The 23,592-nt window shown below is 41.5% G+C and overlaps 2 protein-coding genes across 3 annotated transcripts; both read right to left on the bottom strand.

Annotated features, from left to right (window-relative positions):
* Positions 1–603: 603 nt before the first annotated feature.
* On the bottom strand, positions 604–17,110 carry pdgfra (platelet-derived growth factor receptor, alpha polypeptide). Of its 2 annotated transcripts, none has more exons than XM_080878588.1 (29): positions 16,875–17,110; positions 14,474–14,549; positions 14,119–14,394; positions 13,680–13,952; positions 13,199–13,317; positions 12,207–12,366; positions 11,601–11,793; positions 11,265–11,380; positions 10,884–11,183; positions 10,536–10,802; positions 10,286–10,410; positions 10,021–10,189; positions 9,720–9,909; positions 9,448–9,563; positions 9,221–9,347; positions 8,926–9,122; positions 8,279–8,373; positions 7,832–7,964; positions 7,422–7,526; positions 6,965–7,075; positions 6,326–6,479; positions 5,548–5,708; positions 5,125–5,240; positions 4,475–4,597; positions 4,272–4,383; positions 4,089–4,188; positions 3,499–3,604; positions 2,530–2,762; positions 604–2,446 (listed from the first exon to the last, which is right to left on the bottom strand). In XM_080878588.1, the coding sequence occupies exons 2-29, from the start codon at positions 14,529–14,531 to the stop codon at positions 2,299–2,301; spliced, it is 4,383 nt and encodes a 1,460-aa protein (XP_080734714.1). In that variant the 5' UTR covers positions 14,532–14,549; positions 16,875–17,110; the 3' UTR covers positions 604–2,298. The 2 variants fall into 2 exon arrangements, with proteins under 2 accessions (XP_080734714.1, XP_080734715.1); XM_080878589.1 differs by lacking the exon at positions 16,875–17,110 and adding an exon at positions 16,207–16,825.
* A 4,085-nt stretch (positions 17,111–21,195) lies between these two features.
* gsx2 (GS homeobox 2) lies at positions 21,196–22,732 on the bottom strand. The gene is made up of 2 exons (XM_080877839.1): positions 22,232–22,732; positions 21,196–21,996 (listed from the first exon to the last, which is right to left on the bottom strand). Exons 1-2 carry the CDS (start codon positions 22,605–22,607, stop codon positions 21,656–21,658), a joined length of 717 nt encoding a protein of 238 aa, XP_080733965.1. The 5' UTR covers positions 22,608–22,732; the 3' UTR covers positions 21,196–21,655.
* Between the last annotated feature and the right edge of the window lie 860 nt (positions 22,733–23,592).

Genomic DNA, 23,592 nt, shown 5'->3' with positions numbered 1-23,592 from the left:
AAATACAGTTTGTTCTGTTGTAACAATAAGTCTCCACCTCTTTGTCACACTGTTGCTTGCATGAAAGCAATGACCAGTTGGGGTCACTTGAGATAAATTAGAATTTACATTTTGAATAAATGCGTTTTGAAAATGAGATTTTGTAACAAAAGATGAAAAATAACATATCTTTGTCTCACATTAAACTGCTGACCACACAGTGACATTTTTTATGCAGAAATTGTCTTTCATGTCTACTTTAATACTTTTACTCAGTAAAATCTGTGTGTAGTACTTCAAGGAGAGGATCAGAGTATTTCTTCCATTGTTGGTTATTTGTGTATATTTGTTTGTGTGCGTATGATGACACTGATTTAGGCAAAAGGCAATTCTGTTCCTTTTGCAATTTATATTGGTTTATTAGAATATTACAGTCAGATGTAGGGAATCTATTTCGCTGCATCTTCATGGCATGTTATATCTCTGTAAGCACATTTTTTTAATTGATCACTTTATTTTTCTTTATTCTGTAATGAAAAATGCCTCAGAAAAAATTTTCTATTCCTATATATTTTTTGTTTGGGTGTGCAATGCTTAAAAATCACAAAGAGCAATAGAACATGATTTTTTTTTACATTATAAATCATTTATTGAAATATAAATCATCTGAATGTACATGATGTAAAATAATGAAGCACAGTATTGAATCATCATACTGGGTGTGATTACCTTTACTTACAGGTAGGGTACTGATGACAACACATCACTCAACCGCACCACAAACATTCACATCCATACAGCCTGCCATAAGCATCTAAGACCAAAACTAGACGAGAGCTAATTTGTCAGCAACATCAAACGACAACGGTAAGACAAAAAGACAGGAAAGTGCAACAACCGTACGTAGTTTATGTCACAGTAAAAGAGAAGGAGGCAGTGGCACAGCTGGTTCAGCAGCAGGAAGATACAGAGGGTTATAAAGAGTCTACAGATAATTGATGTATGACATCATATAAAAATGAATCTGTAGTTTATCTACTGTCTTCTTATAACTAGAACCTGCTAATAGACATCAGGACAACAGATAAAATATGAGGTTAGAGGATGTAACCTTCTGGTAAAGCACTATATACTTTTTATTGGCCATGCTGCCATATTTACTGATACAAATGCCTTTTGATCTCTATTATTTTATGATTCCCATATTTGCATGAGAAAACTAATATTTTTGACTGTCTACTGTGATGTTTTAATGTTTCTCTGACTGAAGAAAGGAGAATTATCTCCTTTTTTGTAATGGATTTCACAAAATTATTGTCTTCAATCGGGTGAATAAGGGTGGACAAGTTGAATATGTGTTTATAAAATATTTGAGTGCTATCCCAATAATTCTTTCTTATATAACAACTCTGAAGCTATTTACATTACAATCACACTTCGTTAGACAAAGCCTATATGACAGATATGACTGGGGACTTTATCTGAGAACAAATGTTTGAATTTGTATTTCTGCAAAAAGCGCAGCGCCAAGAAGCAACTCAGAAGCTCATTTCTCCGAACCATACAAACCGCTGTGGTAAAAATCTACTTGGTATTCACAAACTAAACATGTTTATATATTGATAAAGTAAAAAAATAAATTTGAATTACTGTATGTACTTAACCACTGAATACATTAAATGGTTATATACAAAAAAAATGCACATAGTCCAAATTTTGTGCTCTAAAATCCAAGTATTGCTACTGATTGTACCAGCATCAGGTGCTTCTCTTGCAGCAGGTGAGTATGGAGTGTGTTTACCTGCCAAAGTTGTTGCTAGTGTTGGAATCATATAGTTTAAATAGTGCACTATAGTGGTTTTATAGATACCATATGAATGACGTCCCGCGGTGTTCAATCAAAGTTCTGACTAACATGTTTAATTTGTCCCTTGTTGCTTATATTGCTGTTAAAAGAATGCCCGATAGAATAAAGCTCTGCAAAGTACAAAGACAAATTAGATCTTTTTATCTAGATGTCTCCAACACACAGGCTCTGAGTCTTCTGAGTTCTTTAAGGTAACTTTCTGCTCACTCTCATCTCCAGCCCACGGGGACGGGGGGGCAATGTCCGAGGGGTAGCGATGTCACCACAGAGTCATCCAGATACTGAAGTGGTTTTGTTCTGTCCTCTCTCTCTGATGGGGTGACTGATAGGAGGGATGGCGGGGCTAGAGGGTTGACAGAACAGTCTTTGGTTCATTTACAGGTCTTTCTCTAGATTCCCATATCCTCACACCCCTTGTCTTTTCTGCCAATGCTTTATAGGCTGAGCAGTTGTCACAGAAAGCTGTCTTCCACCAGGTCACTACAGTCTAGACACATCTCATCCAGCAGCGTGATGTCCTCCAGAGTCTCACCCTCACGCTTAGCAAAGGTGGAACTGCTGGAGCCTGTCTCAATGGCGCTCTCTTCAGATGTTTGAGAGCTACAGGGGGCATAAATAACACACAAGTTAATCGCATCTAAAGCGTAACACTGTGAACTGTAGCAAAAGTCACTGACTTTTACCTGTGTCTGTTCCTCTTTCCATATTCTTCATCAGATATAGGGTCCAGGTCAGGAAGGGGAATGATGTAGCCACTGTCAGAGCTCAACCGCTGTTCATCAAAGCCACTTTCTCTGTCCTTCAGCTTCCCCTGGTTTTTGTAGGCAATCCCAATGTAGTCCTCATTTTCCATGCATACCCGAGTAACCGCAGGGTGGTCGCTCTTCAGGAACTCGTGGTTTACTCTTTGGTATTGCTGAATCAAAAACAACATGGGCCCATTAGAACTAGATACCAATACAGGGTGGAAACAAAAGATATAACTTTTTCCTGTTGCACAAAAGCAATGATGATTCAATTCACAGAATAACCATAGAACTATGGAGCCACAGGACTGGAGAAGTGCGGTATGTTGTGTGTAATCACTAGCTCATTTGCCAGCTGGATGGTGCGATCTAAACTGAAAATTACATATCTCATGCTAGCGTGAGGTGCTAAAACAGGAGCTGGTTCGTGTTCTGCCACCAGCCATTTACACTGTGGGGAAGGCAGAGGTGAGGCCGGTTTGATATGCCATGTGTAGTGGGGTCATTAAGACTGGGTGGTGGAGGCAAGAACTGGGGCTGTGTCATTAGGCCAGCTGCTCTGACATCCAGCTGCTGCATTTGAACTCTAATCACTTGTAGGTTTGTGTGCTTCCATGTGTGTGTGTGGTTATTTTGTTTTTTTAAGAAAAAGCGAGAGAGCTTGAAAAAAATATCCAAATGCAGAGAGAGTGGAAAGGGCTTTAAATACACAGCTTGCATTTTAAACACATGCTTGGTAAATGATACCTAAAAAGCCAATAAACAGCTAGAAAATGAAAAAAATAAAAAGGTAACAGAATGCACACGTCCAACCATGAGGTCAAGAATGAGCAGAGGTAAATCTTGAAAGCAGGTGTTAAGTTTCCACAGAGCTCTGAGGCTGTAAGAGGTCACAAGGAGACTCACCCTCTTGTAGCTGGAGGGTAACAACGAAGCTACTGTTTCACTCAGACCCAGGAAAGATGGCCTCTTCTCTGGCTCACTGTTCCAGCACTTCATCATCATCTCATACCTGAAAAAGCAACAAACATGTGATCTGATGCAATCGTCGAGAACATACAAGCTGTCTTGCACTTTGTAAGTTTATCTTGACAGATTCGAGATGCCGTATATGAGCGGTCCCCAACCCCCGGGCCTCGGACCGGCACCGGTCCGTGAGTCGTTTGGTACCGGGCTGTGAGAGTTGAGGCTCAGGTGTGAAATGTATAGTTTTCAGGGTTTTTATCGGTTTTCAGCGTTATTTTGTTATCGTTTACTCGGTTTTCCTTGGTCTTTTCACGTGTGTTATGAATAAATCTTCTTTTTTTCGGTACCGGTACTAGTTTTATTTTGTTGTATTTATCCGCGACACCTTAAAGGCCGGTCCATGAAAATATTGTCGGGCATAAACCGGTCCGTGGCGCAAAAAAGGTTGGGGACCGCTGGTGTATATCACAGCACAGAAATGAACACCCCAACAAAGCAACTGTATAACCATTACGTGAACCCCTACATACACATCATGAGGTGCATGCTCTGGTTTTGACATCCTGTATCCACTCTTGATCTTGTTGTAGAAACTCGAGTCCACCACCATCCCTGGGTACGGGGTGCCACCTTTGCACAGAGACATTTTCACGTGAGTTTCTCAACCAATATTTGGATTTTCTTTTCTTTAACAGAGGTTTGCTGGGACTCACCTAGGGAGAATATCTCCCAGAGGAGGATGCCGTAAGACCACACGTCGCTCAGAGTGGTGTACAAGTTATCAAAAATACTCTCTGGTGCCATCCACTTCACCGGGAGAAAAGTCTGTTTTACGGCAGAAACAAAATCTTCAGCTATTGTTGAATCTGTTATTTTTTAAACTACAGTATAATTTGTCCGGAGAAGAAACACTTACGCTCCCTTTGGATACATAGTTGTTGTCATGCATGATATCTCTAGCCAGTCCAAAGTCACAGATCTTCACTATCTTGCCCTGAGAGAGAAGGACATTCCTGGCTGCAAGGTCTCGATGTACACACTGTTGTAAGAAAGTAAGGAAACTTGATTAGCACTTCATTGAACGACATAGCTGTTCTCAGTTCTCTCTTAAACTCATATTCTCTTCGAGCTCAAACCAGTACACTCTGCTCCCATAGCTACTCTCTCAAGCACATTTTTAATGCAGTTTCATAATGCTTTATAAAGCATACTCTTTGTGTATACATGCCAGTTGGAGGGATGTCTGTGACCACTGGATATTTAGGGATAATAACTATGAAGCTGAATGAAAAACTTCTGGCTGCAGTGCGTCCCTGTCTGGTAATTCTAGCTCTGGCTGTGCTGCTACTATATTCGGTTCCTGGCCGCTCTCTGGAGTGGGCTCAGCAGCCTTCACGGGACTGCTTATCACACAACCACTGATTTCCTTAGTTCGCCCCTTTGGCCAGTATGGCTGTCTTCATATAGGTCAAAGCACAAAACCTATAATCTGCGATTAGTGCAGAGGGAAGCAGGGGAATGCAAGGTTGTAGATCTGTGCGTGAAAAAAAATTCTTTTAAACTTACATTTTTGGAGGCAAGAAACTCCATGCCTTTGGCCACCTGGTAGGTAAAGCTGAGCAGGTCAGTGGTGGTGAGGCCTTCATTTACGTCGTCTGACAGCATGATTTCCATTTCACCTTCTGGTTTAGAAAACACACGCAAACACACCCTGAAGCGTTATGCGAGTATATGTTCAACGTGTATTGCAAATATAGCACTGCCTGCGCAAACCTGGCTTTTACTAATGGCAGGGAGAAATGAGGCATTATTATGCATGTGCTGCAATTATCCTCTCCATGTAATTGCAGGGTTTTACCAGTCCTAAAATTCTGACAGGGTGTACCCCCTGGCTAAAACACTGACTCAAACATAGCACCAAGGCCAAACAAGTCCACATCAATAACTCTGAGGGCAGAGCAAGAAGCAGGACAGGAAGACGGTGCGTACCACTCGAGTCTTTCTGCGAGGGTGGATGGTCATAGTTAGACCGCTGGATGTCTGAGTACTTGGAGGCATTGCTCATCTCCAACATGGGCACATACTGAGTGCTGTCAGCCTGCTTCATATCCATGTAGTCCCCTTTGCTTTCAAATGACAGGATCACATAACTGGGAGCAAAGACAAGAAAGGAACGTTTTTAGTGATGGCAACCTATAGCAAAAATACATTCTACAAATTATGTGCATGCATGTCAGTTTATATGTGTGTGTGTCCTTAAATCCTCTCACTCCCCTAGGCTGAGGTTAGAGGAAGATGTGGTTGAGGATAACATAGTAGCCAGGATTAAATTGTGTTATGGTCATTTTGAGGTGTGGTCACTGAGTCATCCATCAACACAGATGAGCCTCAAAAGAGAGCAAGAGAGGGCTGCTATTTTACCATGAGGATTTGGGTGGACACAATTAACAGGTACCTCCATAGTAACGCAATTAAATTGAAAGCGGAGACCACTTCAGACTGTGATCTGATTAGGCAAAGATGCCAGACAACCTCCTCAACCATGGAGAAACTGGTGATAGAGTTACTGATTGGGGGTAGATGGACAATGTGAGTGCATGTGTTGTAAACGGTTGCTTGGGCTTGTAAAGACTTGAGGATGTTTGGTCTTTTTGCAAAGTACCTTTTGATAACTGTCTGCATGGAAAAAAAAATATCATTCCACAAATGAAAATACATTATTTGTGATATATGTGCAGATGTGAGAAATATCTTCTATATGTTGTACCTCCTGCTGCTTTCATCTGCAGGGTTGATTCCAAAGATATCCAGCTCCTTCTTGTTCTTCTCGGGGTTCAGACTGAGGAAGTTCTCCCTGTTCTTGTGCAGATAGTTAACCAGGTCCCCATAGAAGCAGTACTCAGTGATAATGTAGATAGGGCCTGGGAACAACACAGAAGATGAAGTCGTGCATTGGCGTCAGTCTGCAGGCTAATCTTATCAGAGGCTCATAAAAGCCTAAAAGCACAGTCAAGAGGGCAAGCCTCCACTTTCCCATAAAAAGCCTATTAAAATACCACACCCAGCAAGAGCTGAGGAAGGCTGTCAATCTTTTTGGGCTGTTACAATTGTAAATGTCTGCAGTTCCCAAATCTGAAAGAGTGTTTGTGTGAGTGCGTGCATACAAATGTGGGTGTTATTGTTTGTGTGTCTTTGTAAAGTGGTGACTAAATTACATAGGAGAGGCAACAGTGGTTATGATAAACAGTCATTATACTACCTTACATGTTTGCTTATGAAAGTGAGTGTGTGCATGTGTCTCTATGTGTGTGTGTGTGTGTGTGTGTGTGTGTGTGTGTGTGTGTGTGTGTGTGTGTGTGTGTGTGTGTGTGTGTCTTTATGTCCTTGGTTTGTGTGGGTTATTTACCTGACTTGGTGCATGCTCCCAGGAGGTTAACAATGTTGAGATGGGGTCCAAGATGAGTCATGATCTTGAGTTCAGACATCAGGGCCTGTTTCTCACTGGAGCGTGCTGTGGCTGAAAGAAGGTACAGCAAGCATGACTATCACACACTCAGTCAAACCAACAACAAGCCACTCAGTCCCATATCTAAAGACTTTTATCATAAGATATGGGACTAAAGACAAAAATCTTTCACTGTAGTGTCCTGTCTTCACTATAGTGTCTTTACAGCTTTCACTTTACCACCCCCTTGAGTTCCTTCAACAAATAAAATGAGCTGTCAGCTGTTTTCCCAGTAATATATGTAATGTATATAGACAGGCCTGTACCACTGACTGAATTCATTGTTAGAATTTTTTCAAGGCTTACTTTATTTACCACTGAATTCAGTCAGTTATGACATGGCAACTGTTAAACTCACGTTTCAGCATTTTCACTGCCACCTTCATGACAGGTTGGGAGCGGCTGAGCCCATAGGCGGTGCCCTCTACCACCTTCCCAAAGGCTCCAGAGCCCAAGATACGACCTGTGAAAGACGCAACAACAGGGGATCAGTTTCCTTGTAATAAAAACAAAAGAAACTGCTCAGGCATACAAACACATCCATACACTTTGCATGCTTCTGCTCTCTCATCTGTGACTCTTTCCAGTGATTGACTGTCCCCTTGATCACTGACTCAAAGCAAATCCCAGGCAGAAAAACCTCAAGCTGGATTAGTTTATCGCACCCTAACTTCAAAGAAAGAGTGAGCCATCCTGGCTGGAACATCCCAGCAGGGAGGCCACAGAGCCTCTATAGAGTTAGCATATAAAAAATGACTGTCAGCTCACCAAGCACAAGTCTGTCACGGGGAAACTCCCATCTGGAGTCATAGGGAAGCTGCATGGGATCCACATAGATGTACTCATGACCGTCTGGGCTCACAGATTCTATGACCCTCCAGCGGATTTCATATCGTGGTTTCTGAGAGACAAAGAACGCATAAAAGATGGTTAATTAACATTTGCAAATTTACTTTTGTTCTAACAGTATTGGGGTCTTTGTTTTGCAGATCCACCCACTAATTAAATTTCCTTTATTGTCTCGAAAGGAAATTTTAAGTTCAGGAGCTGATTATGCAATATTGAAATATCTTGCAGGTGAAAAGACTAACAGTGTCCAGTTGAAAGCTCAGAGTAAAATCTGCAGTTCATTATGTATGCTGAAAAAAGAGAAATGGATGAACTGGTGAGCAGGTGAGAAGTGGGGATAAAATGCAAAAATGATCACAACAATACCTGTTTCCAGATAACAACCAAGACAATGAGTGAGATGATGACAATGACCAGGAGCACCAGCACAGCAGCAGCTACAGTCAGCTCAGGGTGAGGGCCTGTTCAAGAGGAAATCCAGCAGTCACACATGTTAAATGGATCACGCATTAATCACGTGGATGCAGCATGTCTACTGAAATTCTTGCAGTGAAATTTGCTTTATTTATTGCATAAGAAATATGAAAACCACAGGGTGCGCAGAGAGTTAAGCCAAAAAGTCATGTTGAGAAAACAACACAGAAGTGGGGGGGATGGGGTGGAGATGAGGAGCTGTTGTAGGGAGATGGGGGTGAAATTGTAAAGCTCATTTGAAAGGACCAAATGGCCTAGTGATTCCTGGAGTCCCAAAATTAGCTGTCAGAAGAAGAGCCCCTTCCTGATGACTCACCATCAGTTGTGCGACTAAAATGTCATCAGCTGACAGCTGCTACAACACTGGCAGAGCTAAGCTAGCCCTAAACAGTCTTTACAGAGCACATCACACCCTGAGCATCAAAAATTAAAGGAAATTTGGAGGATAAAAGGTGGAAAAAACAACATCATTTCAAAGCTAGGTTAAAAAAAGGAGGTTATTGAAGAGGATGCAGTGAAATATATTTGTGTGCTCTCACCATTGGACACCAGTTTGACCTCCCTGCTGACAACAGCCATTTCGTTCCTGGCCAGGCAGCGCACTGCCATTGTGCTTTCCAGATGACCAAACATGACCTGGCTCTCCAGGTTATTGTCTTCATCAATGTGTGAGTCCAATGTGATCTCAGTGGAGTTGGCAGGGATGGGCACCCACGAAGACGAATCATTAGCGCAACTGGATGGTAACAGCAGTAAAAAGACTATGTAGAGCATGTGTGTATATAGAGAGGTCCAGGAACAAATGAATGTTTTCTCAAAGAAGACTGCACATACTGTTTGATATTCTTGCAGACAAACCACTCCACCGTGGGTGTCGGCTGCCCTCTGGTAATGCAAACCACAGACTGGCCTTGAGGTGAGCCATGGTGAACGTCCATCAGATCAACAATGACTGCAGGCACTGTAACACAGTCAGTGTAAGCATGAGAAAAAAAAAACAGACTTTAACTGAGGCTAAAAGGTTGTCAGAGCAGTAATCATAGGGAATTGATTTCTCTGACCTTTGATTTCAAGGATTAAACTGATATCACGACTTTGGTTTCCGTTATCCACCCGCATGGTGTAGTTCCCGCTGTCCTCCTCCTTGGCTCGGATCAGGGTGAGAACACTCCTGTAGCTGTAAAGAACAACACAACCAGAAGTTCCAATAAGCACCCAGTAGTGACAGCTCACAGTCGCATCAACTCTAACTAATTAAAAGGTAAACTAGCTAATGCATGAGAATTTTACTTTGAGGTTGTCATTAGCTCTGCTGCCATTAGTGGCTTTTCACCTGGTTTCATTGATCTGCCGAAGGCTGGTGGAGATCTCTGCAGTCACATAGCTGAGTGGGTAGCCATCTTTAAACCAGCTGACATGAACACTTGGGAAGGAGTTGACAACAGCCCTGAACTCACAGACTTTATCCAGCGCTGCAGATTCGTATTCTCTGAACTCCGGCTTGATGGACAAGATATCACTTGCTGTGAGACATGAAGAGAGTCCAAAAGATAATCACTAATATATCATTGTAAAAAGAAAGACTTCAGAAATAGTATACATGATATTCACTCTGGATAAGGAAGGTTTTATACCATAAACTTGAATAGCTAGTTGTTTCGTCTGGCCCCTGTTACTCAGTATGTCAGTGATGGAGCAAGAGTAGATGCCGCTGTCTTTGGTTGAAGCTTGTGGGATGGTCAGGGTATAAAAGATCTCCTGAGTTCTCTTATTTTCTCGCACTGTTTTTGTACCACGATTTGCCTGCCAAACAAAAAGGGAACATCAGAGATGCTCAGTTACAAACAATTTTAAAACAACATTAAATACAGATGGAGTCAAAATGACGTGTGCATTCACCAGTTTGCCGGGATACTTCCAGTGATCTTCCAGAATCTCAGATCCCCGAGCCAGACAGGTGACAGTTATTGTGTCGCCCACCAGCAGAGCAGTCTTTTTTGCTGTCAACTCAACATCCAGCTCATCTGTGATACAACATTTTATCGAGTTAAAATGATGGTATAGAGGTAAATCTTGATCTTAGAATTAACATGTAGGATGCTAAACTTGTGTCTTTGTCTTACATATTCACGAACACAAGAAAACACACCTGTCCAACCATGGACAATATATTCCTCGCTGTAGAATTCGTGTCCATTTATGACGGCCTTGCAGACATAGGTTCCAGCAATGAATATCCCCAAAGCGCCCCTCTTGCTGTCATAAATACTAGGCACAGGCTGCTGGGTGTCACTGTTAATCAGAGTCACGTTAGCATTTGGATCAGACACTCGACACTGGATCTCCATCTCATCGTATCCAGACAGGACGTGGTTGCCAAAAGGTATCAGTGATTCCAGAAAGGGGACATCGGGGTCTGTGTAGGAATAAAACAAGATTATCACACCAGAAAATAAAATCAAACACACAAAACACACAAGCTCAGTTTACTCCATACCTGGAACATAAATGTAGATTCTGCTAAATTCTGCTGTATCCTCAGTGATAGTTCTACTATAAAAGCACGTGTAGTAGCCAGTGTGGCTTGCGGTGGCACTATCCACTGTGATGGTGCTGAAAAACAAGCCGTTGGAGTCCTCCTGCGTTTGCTCCGATAAACTGATTGGCGTCTCCCAGCCCAGTTTTTCCTGTCCATGACAGGTCAAGGTGAAAGGGGTGTGGAGAGTAACTACCATCTCGTCCAGCTCTGGCAGCAGCACAGGGACTGAAGATGATGGGATCATTCCTGCAGTGGGAGCTGAAAGAAGACAAATACAGTGGGTCATAAATCTTCTATAGGTCCTAAATACTCTATGGTCTGTCAGTCTGTCTTTCTTACCTTTCACGTGCAGGTTAAAGGAGAACTGAGCAGTGTGAGAGCCACTTTGAGCAATTATGGTATAATTTCCATTGTCTTTTTCCAGAGGATGTCTGAATTTCAAAATGCTCAGATACCTGGGTAAGAAAATGATATGCTAAATAAGGATAATGCTAAAATCACATTTACATCTCATTGTCATACATGTCTTTTTTTTTTTTAATGTTACTAGTTTTGCCGCTACTTGTGGGAGATGTTATGCTGGACAACCACCATAAGACCTTCAAACTAAATAACTGCTGTCAATGTTGAATTTTCCTGCATAGAAATCTAATAACAAAGAATATTTTTCCTCACCGATTTCCTCCCTGGTGGCTAGTCGTAGTAAAGAGGTAGTAGTTCACTTGTAAGTCTTTGTCATCTTTCATCCATATCACTTTGGGGGCTGGGTATGCGTCAATAATGATAGTAAACTCTGTCTCCTCAAAACTGTGGACAAATTCTGTGGATAAAATCCCACTGTGGTCCATGGCCACAAAAGAATTCTCCTCTGCAAAAGGAAAAAGCAGAAGACTGCAGGTTAAAATGGGTTAAAGTGAGTGAGGAAAGTTAACAGTGGTGCAAGTCAAGGACTGGGAAGAAGGCACATTGACAGGGAGGCTGAAGGTGAAATGAAGACCTGACACACATCTGTTGAACCCATCCTATAAAACACAGTAGCTGATGCTGAAAGCAGCGGTGATGTTTTATGGTTGGATAGCAGAAAATGACTTCCACACACTGCTGAAAGCATTTTGTGTACATATGGGAAAATACTAATTTGACCTGAATGATGATGAGAATGTTAAATATATATGATATAACTGATTTTAAGTCGGCCGTTTACGCAGTTATTCACATTATTACAGCTCTGCTGGAAACTCATTGGTGGTATCTAGGAAAGGTTTCTTGGGGATGACTCACCAAAGACCGTCACAGCCACCTTTTTGACTCTGACCTCACCGCGTTTGTCTGTAACAGAGCACTCATAGGTGCCACTGTCCTCTGAGGCGGCTCGTGGGATACTGAGGATGTAGACGACCCGCTCAGGAAAAGTTTCCTTCATCAAAACTGCATCCTTAGCCTATAGACACAAAAGAACAGTGTGAGATCACCAGAGAAAAAAAAATTAGCAATATGATATCTGAATGTTGTAATTCACAGAGTTTTCCCTTTTGCAGATACAACATCTGTATATCAGAATCTGTATGTCATGGTGCTGAAGGCTAATGGTTAAAACACTTGCTAGGCCACAGGAGATAAATTAGGATCACAGAGGCTTTTAAAGAGCCTGTAATTGCAGCTGAGACCAAAACCAGGAGTCATAAGTCCTGTGTTCCTGACCATCTCTGGAAAAGGGCTTAAAGGAATCCCATGCAAAATGTGCACATAGATTAACTATCTGAATATAAACAAACTTAAGTTACAAATGCAACTTGCTCTGACCCTTCAACGTAACACGCATTAAAAGCATTAAATGTTTAGCTGGTTTACAGGAGCAGATAACATCTGTCCGACATGTTTCAAAGTCAGTGGGGTCAAAGATTTACTATGGTTTCTCTTGCCCTTCTTTTAAACTGCTTCTTTCCCTCAAGATAGCTGTGGCAGTTAACTCTATGCAAAAGTGCTGTGTTTGGCTTACATCCTCACAATAAAGACTCAACCTTCAGTTGCTGCTTTCCTAACACATAATTTGTAACCACTAAAGGCTGTCCTCTGAGCTATATTCCACTTGCCACTGCTAGCTTTGGGTCCAAAACCATTATTTTCTTATTTAAGGCTCAGTACTGCTGGCTTGGAAATGACATTGGGTAGAAGGACACACTGCAAGATGAAGTGGATGAGTGGCTGAAGCTGTATAGGAGACTAAATTTAATTAAAATGGGAAAACACAGAGGGAAATGACTGCATCTTGCCTGTTTTTTAGGATGGAGCCACTGCTGTTGAAAGTCCAGGCCAGAAGGAACGATGCATGTGATGTTAAAAGGCTGCCCTGCTCGCAACGTCTCTTCACTGGCTATTATCTCCATAGGGTCTAAAGAGGGACCAGCGGAGAGCATTTATCAGCAACACAATCTCTCACATCACGTGTGGCAGCCTGATTACTGTGACTTGATTTATCGCAGAGTGGTGGTTATACACCAACACACACACACACAAACACACAGAGAGTGCAAACATGCATGTGAAGTCATCCCACTTCTGTAATAATGATAGTCATGTCATGCAGTGAGATCACCCTGTAGCCTTCTCTTCATAAACAGGAGTGTTTCCAGCTGTTCAGTTATTCTTTTTTTTTTTTTATCTTTATCCTGCCATTACCATGTCTATAGCTCCTATTTCTTTTTTAGTAAAAAGAGAGTATATCATACTACAACTACACTTGTCTTGACTTACCATTAGATATTACAGTGTAAATAGAACTTCGGAATATCTGGTCATTCACATTGGTTTCACACTGGTACTGCCCAGGAGATAGGTTGTTTGAGAAGAAGCCTTCTTTGTTGTTGTATAAGGCATGCATAGCCTCTCCACTGGGGACTTTTCTCAGGATGACATAGGAGTCCCAGTGAGACACACGACATGGGATGTTGAATCCATAATTGTCCATATTGTCCATGGAGACAACCAGGTCTCTGGGTAACTCGGGGACAAATGGAACGTGTGGATCTAGGTTTAAAAAAAGAAGATTTTTATAATTTGCTTCATCAGCCTATGGCATGTGGGCGACCGCTAAACGCGAAAAACCGACACCCCCCACAAATTCACTCTAGTGCTGTAAGCCGCCCGAGCAAAAGTTATATGGTATAGCATAACATATGACCAATATATTCACCTGGGACAAAAACATAAATTTCTGCTTCAGCATCTTCCAGTTCTTCATCCGGGTCTTCATATTTGCACGTGTAATAACCTGTGTTTTCTACAGTTGCGTTGTCTATGAAGAGTGTTGAAGTGTAATACCCCGGATAAACCAGGGCATTTTTCGGCAGCGGTTCCTCCCAAACCACGTTTCTTTTACCGGTGCAGCTTATATTGAAGATGGAATTGCGCTGTAGGACAAACGCCTCCTGGTCAGACAAGATGGTTGGTGGAGGCAGTCCAGAAGTAACTAAGAGACAGTTTGGTAAACATCAGAGAAACAGCTGGGAAACTATCAAAAGGATTTACCTGCAGACTGTTTTACTTACCTGTAACCAAAACCACCAAACTGCCCCCAAAGAGGACAAACGTCTTCAGCCAATCCATGACTATGGATGCTTTGACCTGTAAAGACAAACGGTTATTTACTAAAGACGAGGACACTTTATCCGATCTTACACGATTTATCCCATTTGAAAGCATTAATGTTTTAAAAAAATGGATCAGTGGAGTTTTCACTTTTGAATTTTGACTTCTACTTCCTTTAAGCCCAACTTTAAGTAATTATATCGAGCATGCGCTTGCTATGATGCGTGCACATTTCTGGTGCCACACATTGCTTTAGTGCTGAAACTGTACACATGTGAAATTTATTGCAGATATGCATCCATTATTTTATTAAGAGGAGAATTACTATTCGCAAATTGTGACTCGCAATTCTGCCGTTAACCCTTTAACCTGAACCATGAAATAACTGCCAGAAATCTTTAATTTTTTGATAACGGAGTGTTTGTTAGACAAAATATATAAAAATATATCGAATTTTAATCTGATTATATATGATATTTAATATGTATCACATTTGCTACACAAGCCATATTTTTGCAATTTAGTCATTAAAAAGTTGTCATGCAATTCATATCATTTTTGAGGGTAAAAAGAGCCAGTGGTGGCTGCTCCCAATCGATAGAGGGCGACACAGTCCGCCTTATAAGTGCATCGAAGCTAATCCCCCCCCCCCCCCCCCCCCTTTGCTTACTCGCTCTCCTAAAGCTTATCTTTTCGTTTTATAAATGCACATTTTAGTTTTTGCATGGAATGTAAGCACAAATTGGTTGCACATTGTTCTGTTTCTCCCCTTTTTGTTACAATTCTAAATGTACCTATAAAAACACTGTTATCAACTGGATAATCAGGTCTGATACCTTCTCAAATTTAGCCCATTATTCCGAACAATTCTTTACAAAGATCGTGTTATGTCTGCCTTTTTCAGGTACCTCTGCAACTATGATCCCCATATTCTTTGAAGCTGATGGGCGATCAGGGATTTTTTTTTTTTTTTTGTAAATCAGGGGGAACATAATTTGAGTGGCCCACTCAAAGAAAACTCTGCTAAAGATTAAGCTCCCCTTCAATTAACTTTAAGTATTTTTCTTTCTTTTTATATCTCAAAATAGGTTTTGCATGTGACGGGGAGGTCTAGATTCCATTTTCTGCATAACTTCCCTGGTCCCAGACAATACAGCTGCTGGTCCCTTTGCTGTTTCCTGTGGCTGCCCGCTCTGGCTCAGTCGAAAAGAACTAAATTATCCATGGGTAACCTGGGTTTGTTTAGCTCTATAATTAGCGCACCCAGTGTGCACAAAAGTACATATTCGCGTGGGAATCAGTTGACAAAATGCCTAATCCGTTTGGCATGTTTGTACACTCGCGTTGTCTCAAACAATTTCGAGAGAGGATTTTTCAATTGCATTGGCTTGGCAAGAATTCTGTAGCCACTGAGCGTAAATCTGACTGAGCCTAAAGTGGCAGTAAGACTTCGTGCACGTCCCGATCCACTTTTATTTCCTCTGCTCTCCCAGCAGGAGACTCGACAAATGCGCCACAGAGCAAACGCATCCTCCGCTGGGTTTGGACACAGTTGAGCAACAGCTGATATTGGCTTATCTCAACTTTCACCGGGTCGGTTATGTACCATAATTTTCCATAAAAAATTAAGAAACTGTCGAATACAGTTAAAATGTTTTAAATTCTTGTGAGAATTCACTCTTGAAATTCTGACCACAAGCGGTATTCCTCTGTTAAACCCGTTGGTGACATGGCCCTAAAAGTTCTTCCTTTCTTCTTTTTCTCCTCTTGGATCAGTTCAGCCTCCGCTCGAAATCTCCAGTCAGCCTTATTGAAGTGCAACCAGCACAGATTTTCCATTTTAATTCCTCACATTCCTGGGACAGACTAGAAAACAATGTGATGTACAATTTCCAATGTGTTTCTCATTAAATGCCAAGCAGCATCCCACAATGGAGCCTTCAGTCTTCGAATTGACACCTCCAGCTGTGAGCCTAAAACCGAGCGCTTTTATCCAGCAGAGTCAGCATGATCTCTCCGCTTGGCGTCCAGGGGTGAGACCATATGGTGCAAGGGGGAGAGGAAATCAAACCCCAAAATCCTTTTGGATTGTTTAATGCAAAGCCTGCATACAAATTGCAGGGTCGAAGGGCTCCCTGCGATCCATATTAAGTGAATGCAACTTTTAGATCAACTTTTCTATTAATATGATACGAAATGATATAGTGCATTAACTGGCTAAACTAATTAGGAAGACAATTAAACTCCATCTAATCTTACAGAACAGTAATCTACTGTAGATTTCCCACTCTTTAATTATATCAAAACGAGACAACTTTTCAAAAGACTAAGAAAAATAGTTTCAATCGACCCCTTAATTACCTTATACTAATCCCTGCTTTATATTCCTTTCGTGTAAGTATATCCACAATGAATTGGTCACTCCAAATGCCGCAGCATAAAGGGTCCTTTGCAGCGGTTATAATCCTCAGAGGTCCTGCTCTGTGAGAGCATATGTGCCACCCTCTGTCCGCATCCACGACTGCCTTCACTACTGCGCTCCAGCTACATCGACCTGTAACTGATTCGATGTTACAGTCCACCCTCCTCCCACCGAAAAAAAGTAATCATCTGTCTCAAAGTAAATAACTCCCAGGAAATGACCCCCCCCCCCCCCCTCCCTTTCTCTTCTTTCGAGCTCCGAGACCCTTTTCAAAGTAAGAGTCGGACGTGTATACCCGCTGAAATCTGGGCACAAAATGGCATTTTCAATGGACTTTAGTCGGATACGAAAACTTCTGAAAGTAAAACTCTTCATGAGATACTTTTGGGGAACCTATGTTGTATGTGATGATGTTTAGCTTTGATGGATATGGTATTTTGTGACTGATTGTATTACTGATTCATGTTAAGAAGGGTTTTCCTCAAATTAAAACGTACTTATCTATGTTTTCTTGCAGGATCCCCGTAGCCTACAGTGAACAAGGTTCTCAGTCAGAAACCGCGAACTGCGGCTCTCGGAACGCATAGAGGGCGCTCCAACACCACCATATCACCACCTACCTTTTCGTCTTTGCTTCTTCTCTCTCCCTGACTCAAAGGACAGAGCCTTCTCGATGAGGGACACACACACACACACACACACACACACACACACACACACACACACACACACACACACACACACACACACACACACACGAGAGTCAGCTGTTTACCGAGTGCTCATCCAAGGCTATTATTTTTTCACCGTATCTCCCTACACCCCGGGCCTCTCCTGGTGGGCTCACAAAGAAGAATGGGTCCCTATGAATCACCTATCTCTTGGCAAAGCAGAGGGGTATCAGACCGTTGTCTTTGCATGGAGCAGGGCCCCGGGGCCGATGTTTCACCCCCCCCCCCCCCCCCCCAACTACGGCCCCTTGGCGCAATTACTTCCACATGTTAGGGAAAAGAACTGTGTCCTTGTTCTCCAAACAAAGGATCTCAACTTCGGAAGCCAGAGCTCAGCTCAGACCTGTTTTTGCCTCGTTTGGGGGGATAAAACTGCTCAGTTTCAACAGTTCTAACTTCCGTAAAACATTACAGGTAAACTGGAAAAGTTTTAGTTACTTATTTCTTCGTGTGAATAAGTTCAAAGCAAAATCAAGCAAATACAAGGCTTCGCTAATAGATTTCTTAAGAAAAAATAATCACAGTTAATTTTCACAACAGATTACAAGCACAGCAAACGCCTAAATATTCCAGATATAGGCCTACACTGCATATAACTCCAGTTCCTGCATGGTGACTGTCTTGCCACCAACTCTCCACCAGGGGGCTTTGACAAAAAATATAGCGGTATTAATTATATGTTAACAGCAACGTTCAGTTGCTACATAACAAATAAACACATAAAAATAAATAATATATGTAAATAAATAAAAGACTGAGAAACTCCATTTGATATGTGTTTAAACATCCCTTTTAAGCAAAAAACAGCTTCTTGCCAGAGCAAACTCAATGCACAACTGAGTTTAGCAAACATCGATATCCAACATAACATTTCGTCTCATAGACATGATAAGTACTTAAATGGAGTACTTAAACTACTGGATGGACGATGGCCTTTGGAGGGCGGTCCTTGCGGGAGCTGTCCAGCGTGCTGAACTGAGCGTTGTCCGTAACCTATTCAACACCCTCTTTTTTTCTTTTTCTTTTTTTTTCTTTTTTTTTTTTTTTTAGCTCTAACCTCTCTAAAAGGCTAGGCATTAAGTTGATTTTTATAGATCATAGAAAACGAAAACAGTGACTGCATGATACACAACATGCTAAACATTCACCAGAATCCCGCATTATATTACGATGTATATTAAAAACAATTCCAAAAACCTCCAAACAGTGTAAACAAGGAAAAAATGGGATTCATTTTGGATCAACAATGCAGCATACAAAAGTCAACAATATATGTAGTTAAGTTCATTTAAGCTGATATTAATACAAATATATGAGGTCTCCATAGCGCTCCATGTGTGAATGTACCTGACCCCGTTTATACAAAGATGGATGCAACCACTTGACTTTTTGAAAGGTCAACGTAATAATTAATTATCACATCCTTGTCTTGCACACACACACACACACACACACACACACACACAGAGAGAGAGAGAGAGAGAGAGAGGGAGAGAGAGAGAGAGAGAGAGAGAGAGAGAGAGAGAAGGAAATTGGCCACCATATAAATATATTAGTTAATTACTATAGCCTAAATAATACACATTTCGACTGTAGCTTGGTCCGAAAAAGTAACCCAGTATCATAATTTCAGATCCATGTGTTTAAGTGTAAAAACGTTCAGGTGTTTAACGTGAGATCAGAGCGTGTGTCCCAGGGGAAACCCGTTGATATGTGATTTAAATGAATGGAATAGATATATGTGCGGAAGTTGAATGCTACACTGCTGATAAATAAATAAAGTGGACCTCTCTTGGAGGAAAAAAAAAAGACAACACCCCCCTCGGGTACTTCAGCTTCTTCCAGCCCATCTCTCCGCATGAGACAGCAGCTGCACCAGGCTCAAAAGCGCTCTTATTAATTGTCTTTTGTCATGCGTAATTGCTGTATTTTCAATGGTGGCCGATGCAGGACGACTTTGGAGTGCTCTCGTTTTTCTGTGCATTGGTTGCTATAGTCCCTTTACTGCAGAATTTATGCTCCACAGTCTCAGCCCGGCATTATTTCAAATATCTGTGTAACCTCCGTGTGATCGGAAAAGTTCGTCATTGTGACAGTTATAGAAGAGATAGCCGTTCGACCTGGAAAAAGGAGCTTCAGCCCATCATTATATAGACCTTACAGTTTGAGGTCACGTCCTGTGGGGCTGAAAAGGGGGAGAGTCTTTGTCGAAACTGTGGTTTATTCTATTGTTAATAGCTTTAAATGCTGCACTGGTCTTTCACACCTGCAAGGGAACTCTAATTCGATTAATAGGAACTTCAATATATATTCATTAGATGGCTTTCCCCCAATAATATATGATCACCAGCGGGATGTGAATGGGGACCATTTATTCCTACTCTGAATGGGCCTGCGTGGGACCAAAACTTCACCTGCTTCCCCTCTCAATTAGGAATGTATCCCAAACTCTGACAGAAACGAGTTAAATTAGGCGTCAGCTAATTTCCAGTGGCCCCTCCTACGTAATCCCTCCTCAGAGCCTTTCCATTTGAGCGTGCCCCCTTTAATTCACCATAAGTTGAAAGGTTCAAATAGTGCCTAATGAAACAGTGACTAAATCGTTCTCTGTCGCTCGGAGGAACCCTGTAGCTGTCTCTCAAAGCTCTCTCAGCACACAGCCGTCGGGGGTCCTGGGCTAAATGCGAGTCCCAAGGCAGGACAATCTAACCTGTCAAAGCCTTTGCCCACTTCTATATATACTCGTTTTGTGGTCTCAAGCAATAGCAGTATAATCAACCAACGTGGGACCGAAAACGCAATTAAACTCGCTTTGGACAACCAAAATCTTTTCAAAAGCGAACATTAATGGACTATTGGCTGCTCCCCGGGGGCGTTATCGGGTACCCTTTTGTGGTCACATCTAAGGAGAAATTACACTTTCATAAAGCTCACTTCATCCATTTTGAATTAGATAGCTAGATCTTGTAAATTGAGCTCTGCTTCATAATGTTCTTAAATAAAATACGCACAGTGGACATTGAGGTGTAACAGAATAAGACCACTGGTTAGGAATGACAGCTTAATAATGATAGCTGTCGTGACAGAAACACCTTAATTCGGTGAAATGCTAAAAGATAACTGAACTCACGGTTTAATGAGCCAGAGGCTAGGAAAGTACAAAGTCTTTGTAATACAATAAAACAACTTTATCTTTTTTAAGGTGGAATTGTAATTTTTTGAAAAAAACATTTAATTGTGTTTAAATTAAATTATATAAGGGGGGCTTTTTTCTTCATAAAATTACAATGAATGTACGTTTGAAACCTTGTAATATTTCACTTATAATACTGAATATTTACATATTTTTAATGGAAAAGTGAAAAAAATCATCCCTGCGAGCAGTTTTTAAATCAACTCGACTCTCAAAGACGCAAAAATCAGTTTTTCCACTTTGTATTAATTATCAGTGTTAGAAATATTAGAGATTCGGGTGAGCATGTGCATAATCAATCATAGTAAGTCAATAATGACAAATTATTAGGTCAGCTCGTCATGTTTATTTCAATAAATACAGATATACAAAGTTTACAAATTGTTACATACAGGTTTCGGGTTTACACGTCAGACCTTTACTATTTCTTGGGGTTTTCTGTGCTACACGTCACTGACTGTAAACGTATTTCCGGCAAAAACTGAAATCATTTACTGGGGATAATTAACAAGGTAGTGTAGGTGAGAACCTCGGGGGGATCCACATAACATCAGTCACATAGTTGGCCGTGTTCCCAAATATTTCACAAACACCTATCCACACTGGTTTTTAAACATTAAACATTTGTTTTGAACATTATAAAGAACATGGAGCGAAGAACAATTAATATTTTCAGAACTTCTTCTCAGGCTTCATGCAGCAGATATTTGGCTCAGGGGCTGGGTGATGCCGTGATCCATAAATGCAGCAGGGCAGAGGATGCGCCAGCAGTGGAACTTGTTGAGCCGAGTTGCTCTCAGATGGGTGACACCTCTTTCTCTTCAGAGGCTGAGGCCGGAGATAGAGAGTCCTCGTCTTCTGACCTTGAATAGTCTGTGTGGCCGGTTGTGCACTTGCAACCACTGTGCGCGCTCCTTTGGGTGGCTTTACCCTCCTTCTTGTGCTTCACTCTGCGGTTCTGAAACCAGATTTTCACCTGTTTCTCTGACAGGTTTAAATATGTAGCGATTTCGATTCTCCTGAGTCTAGAAAGATACATGTTCGTGGAAAACTCCCTTTCAAGTTCCAGGAGTTGCGTACTTGTAAAAGCCGTGCGCATCCTCTTGCCATTCTGTATGTGGTTACTCTCGGAGGCACCTGTTAGAGGAAACAAACATTTTTTGAGTCATGTTTTAGTTCTGTACTTCGTCTGTGAATGCGCGCTCAATCCAAGACAGGTGAAATATCGCGCGTAAATCGTCGTGCGTAAAAACAAAGTGCATACCATTGATCTTACTGCTACAAAGTATAACACGAGTTCTAATAAGTACACAAATATGTGCCGGACAGTAGCTCTAGTCATGAGCCGAGACAGTAGAAAACACGTGCTTACCAATAGAGAGACAATGGTATCTCCTGGGATCTGTGACGCTGAAGGTGGGCGTGCAGACAGGTGTATGTCCAGGGTGAGCGAGTGCAGGAGACTGCTGATGTGCTATTCTCTGACAATACTGTGGCTCTGCTCCTGGAAACTGACTCTTCAGCATGGGAATGCCGCTGCGGGAAGAGTGGATGTGGGATGTGACGCACAGTGGACAAACACAGAAAGTCCCATTTTTCCTGGAGGGGCACACGGGAGCGGTGACAGTCATTACGCTCGGAGAGTGCATGCTGATTGGAATAAGGAAGTCTTGTCCTGGATGCTCAGTTGGTCCAGGTCGCACCGTATCCTTGATTATTAAAGAATCAACATAAAATGACCTCGACATGGCTGCGTCGCTGATAAGTGATCACTCGGTGAGCAGGATGATTGCTGCTTCTCATCTGAGCCCCTCGGGATTTCCAAAGGTGCTTATGTTTGATGGTCCAACAAAAGAGAGCCCGAGGAGGGTTGGCCCTGCAGCGTCACCCACGTGCGCACCCGGCTCTTGGGGTTTATACTGTCAGTGACCTAGACCACGTGATGTCTCATATAGGCCTCCAATCACAGCTTCAAGATTTGCTTTTTTATGCCGAATTTACAAAAGTCTTGACTGGTAACATAACATAATCAGGGATTTTTTTTTTATTTATTTATTATTTTGAGAACTGTGTAGAAAGTTCTACAAAGACATTTTTCAGCACATTCACACTGACTGAAGTATTACTTTGTAATACATTTGAAACAAAACCTAATATAGGTAGGTAGGTAGGTAGGTAGGTAGGTAGGTAGGTAGATAGATAGATAGATAGATAGATAGATAGATAGATAGATAGATAGATAGATAGATAGATAGATAGATAGATAGATAGATAGATAGATAGATAGATAGATAGATAGATAGATAGATAGATAGATAGATAGATAGATAGATAGATAGATAGATAGATATTGTGAACATTTAAAACGTGCTGGTGAGATTTGAAAATTCAAACTTGTCACTACTGAACAGCTGTTTGGAAACACCTGCAACTATATAAATAGATTGTTTAGTATCCATAACACTTCAAATTTCTGACAAAACGTGCTTTACATACGCGATTCACTCTTCTTTTCTTTTTTTTTTTTTCCAAATTTGACCTGCAGTCAGTTATTGGTTTATTCACATTCTTTTAAATTACTGATAAGTCTGACATAGGAATGAACGATATATGTCCAAGGCTAAGGATTGATAGTTCGCAAATGAGATTTAAGGAATTGTCCACGCGACCATGAGCAATAATTGCTTTGCAGACTAATCGTGCATTGAATCCGGTTGGTCCAGGTTTCACTTC

The sequence above is a fragment of the Rhamphochromis sp. 'chilingali' genome (assembly GCF_963969265.1).
Source record: "Rhamphochromis sp. 'chilingali' genome assembly, chromosome: 3".
NCBI lineage: Eukaryota > Metazoa > Chordata > Actinopteri > Cichliformes > Cichlidae > Rhamphochromis > Rhamphochromis sp. 'chilingali'.
Note: the sequence above shows the minus strand (reverse complement) of the source record. Positions and strands in the feature narration are given on the sequence as shown.

Coding starts and splice junctions, on each gene's coding strand:
- pdgfra (XM_080878588.1), bottom strand. CDS start 14,531: ATGGATTGGCTGAAGACGTTTGTCCTCTTTGGGGGCAGTTTGGTGGTT. Junction 10,411..10,535: donor TATTGTCCATGGTTGGACAG/GTGTGTTTTCTT, acceptor GTTGTATCACAG/ATGAGCTGGATGTTGAGTTG. Junction 2,447..2,529: donor GGAAAGAGGAACAGACACAG/GTAAAAGTCAGT, acceptor TGCCCCCTGTAG/CTCTCAAACATCTGAAGAGA.
- gsx2 (XM_080877839.1), bottom strand. CDS start 22,607: ATGTCGAGGTCATTTTATGTTGATTCTTTAATAATCAAGGATACGGTG. Junction 21,997..22,231: donor ATACCATTGTCTCTCTATTG/GTAAGCACGTGT, acceptor TTCCTCTAACAG/GTGCCTCCGAGAGTAACCAC.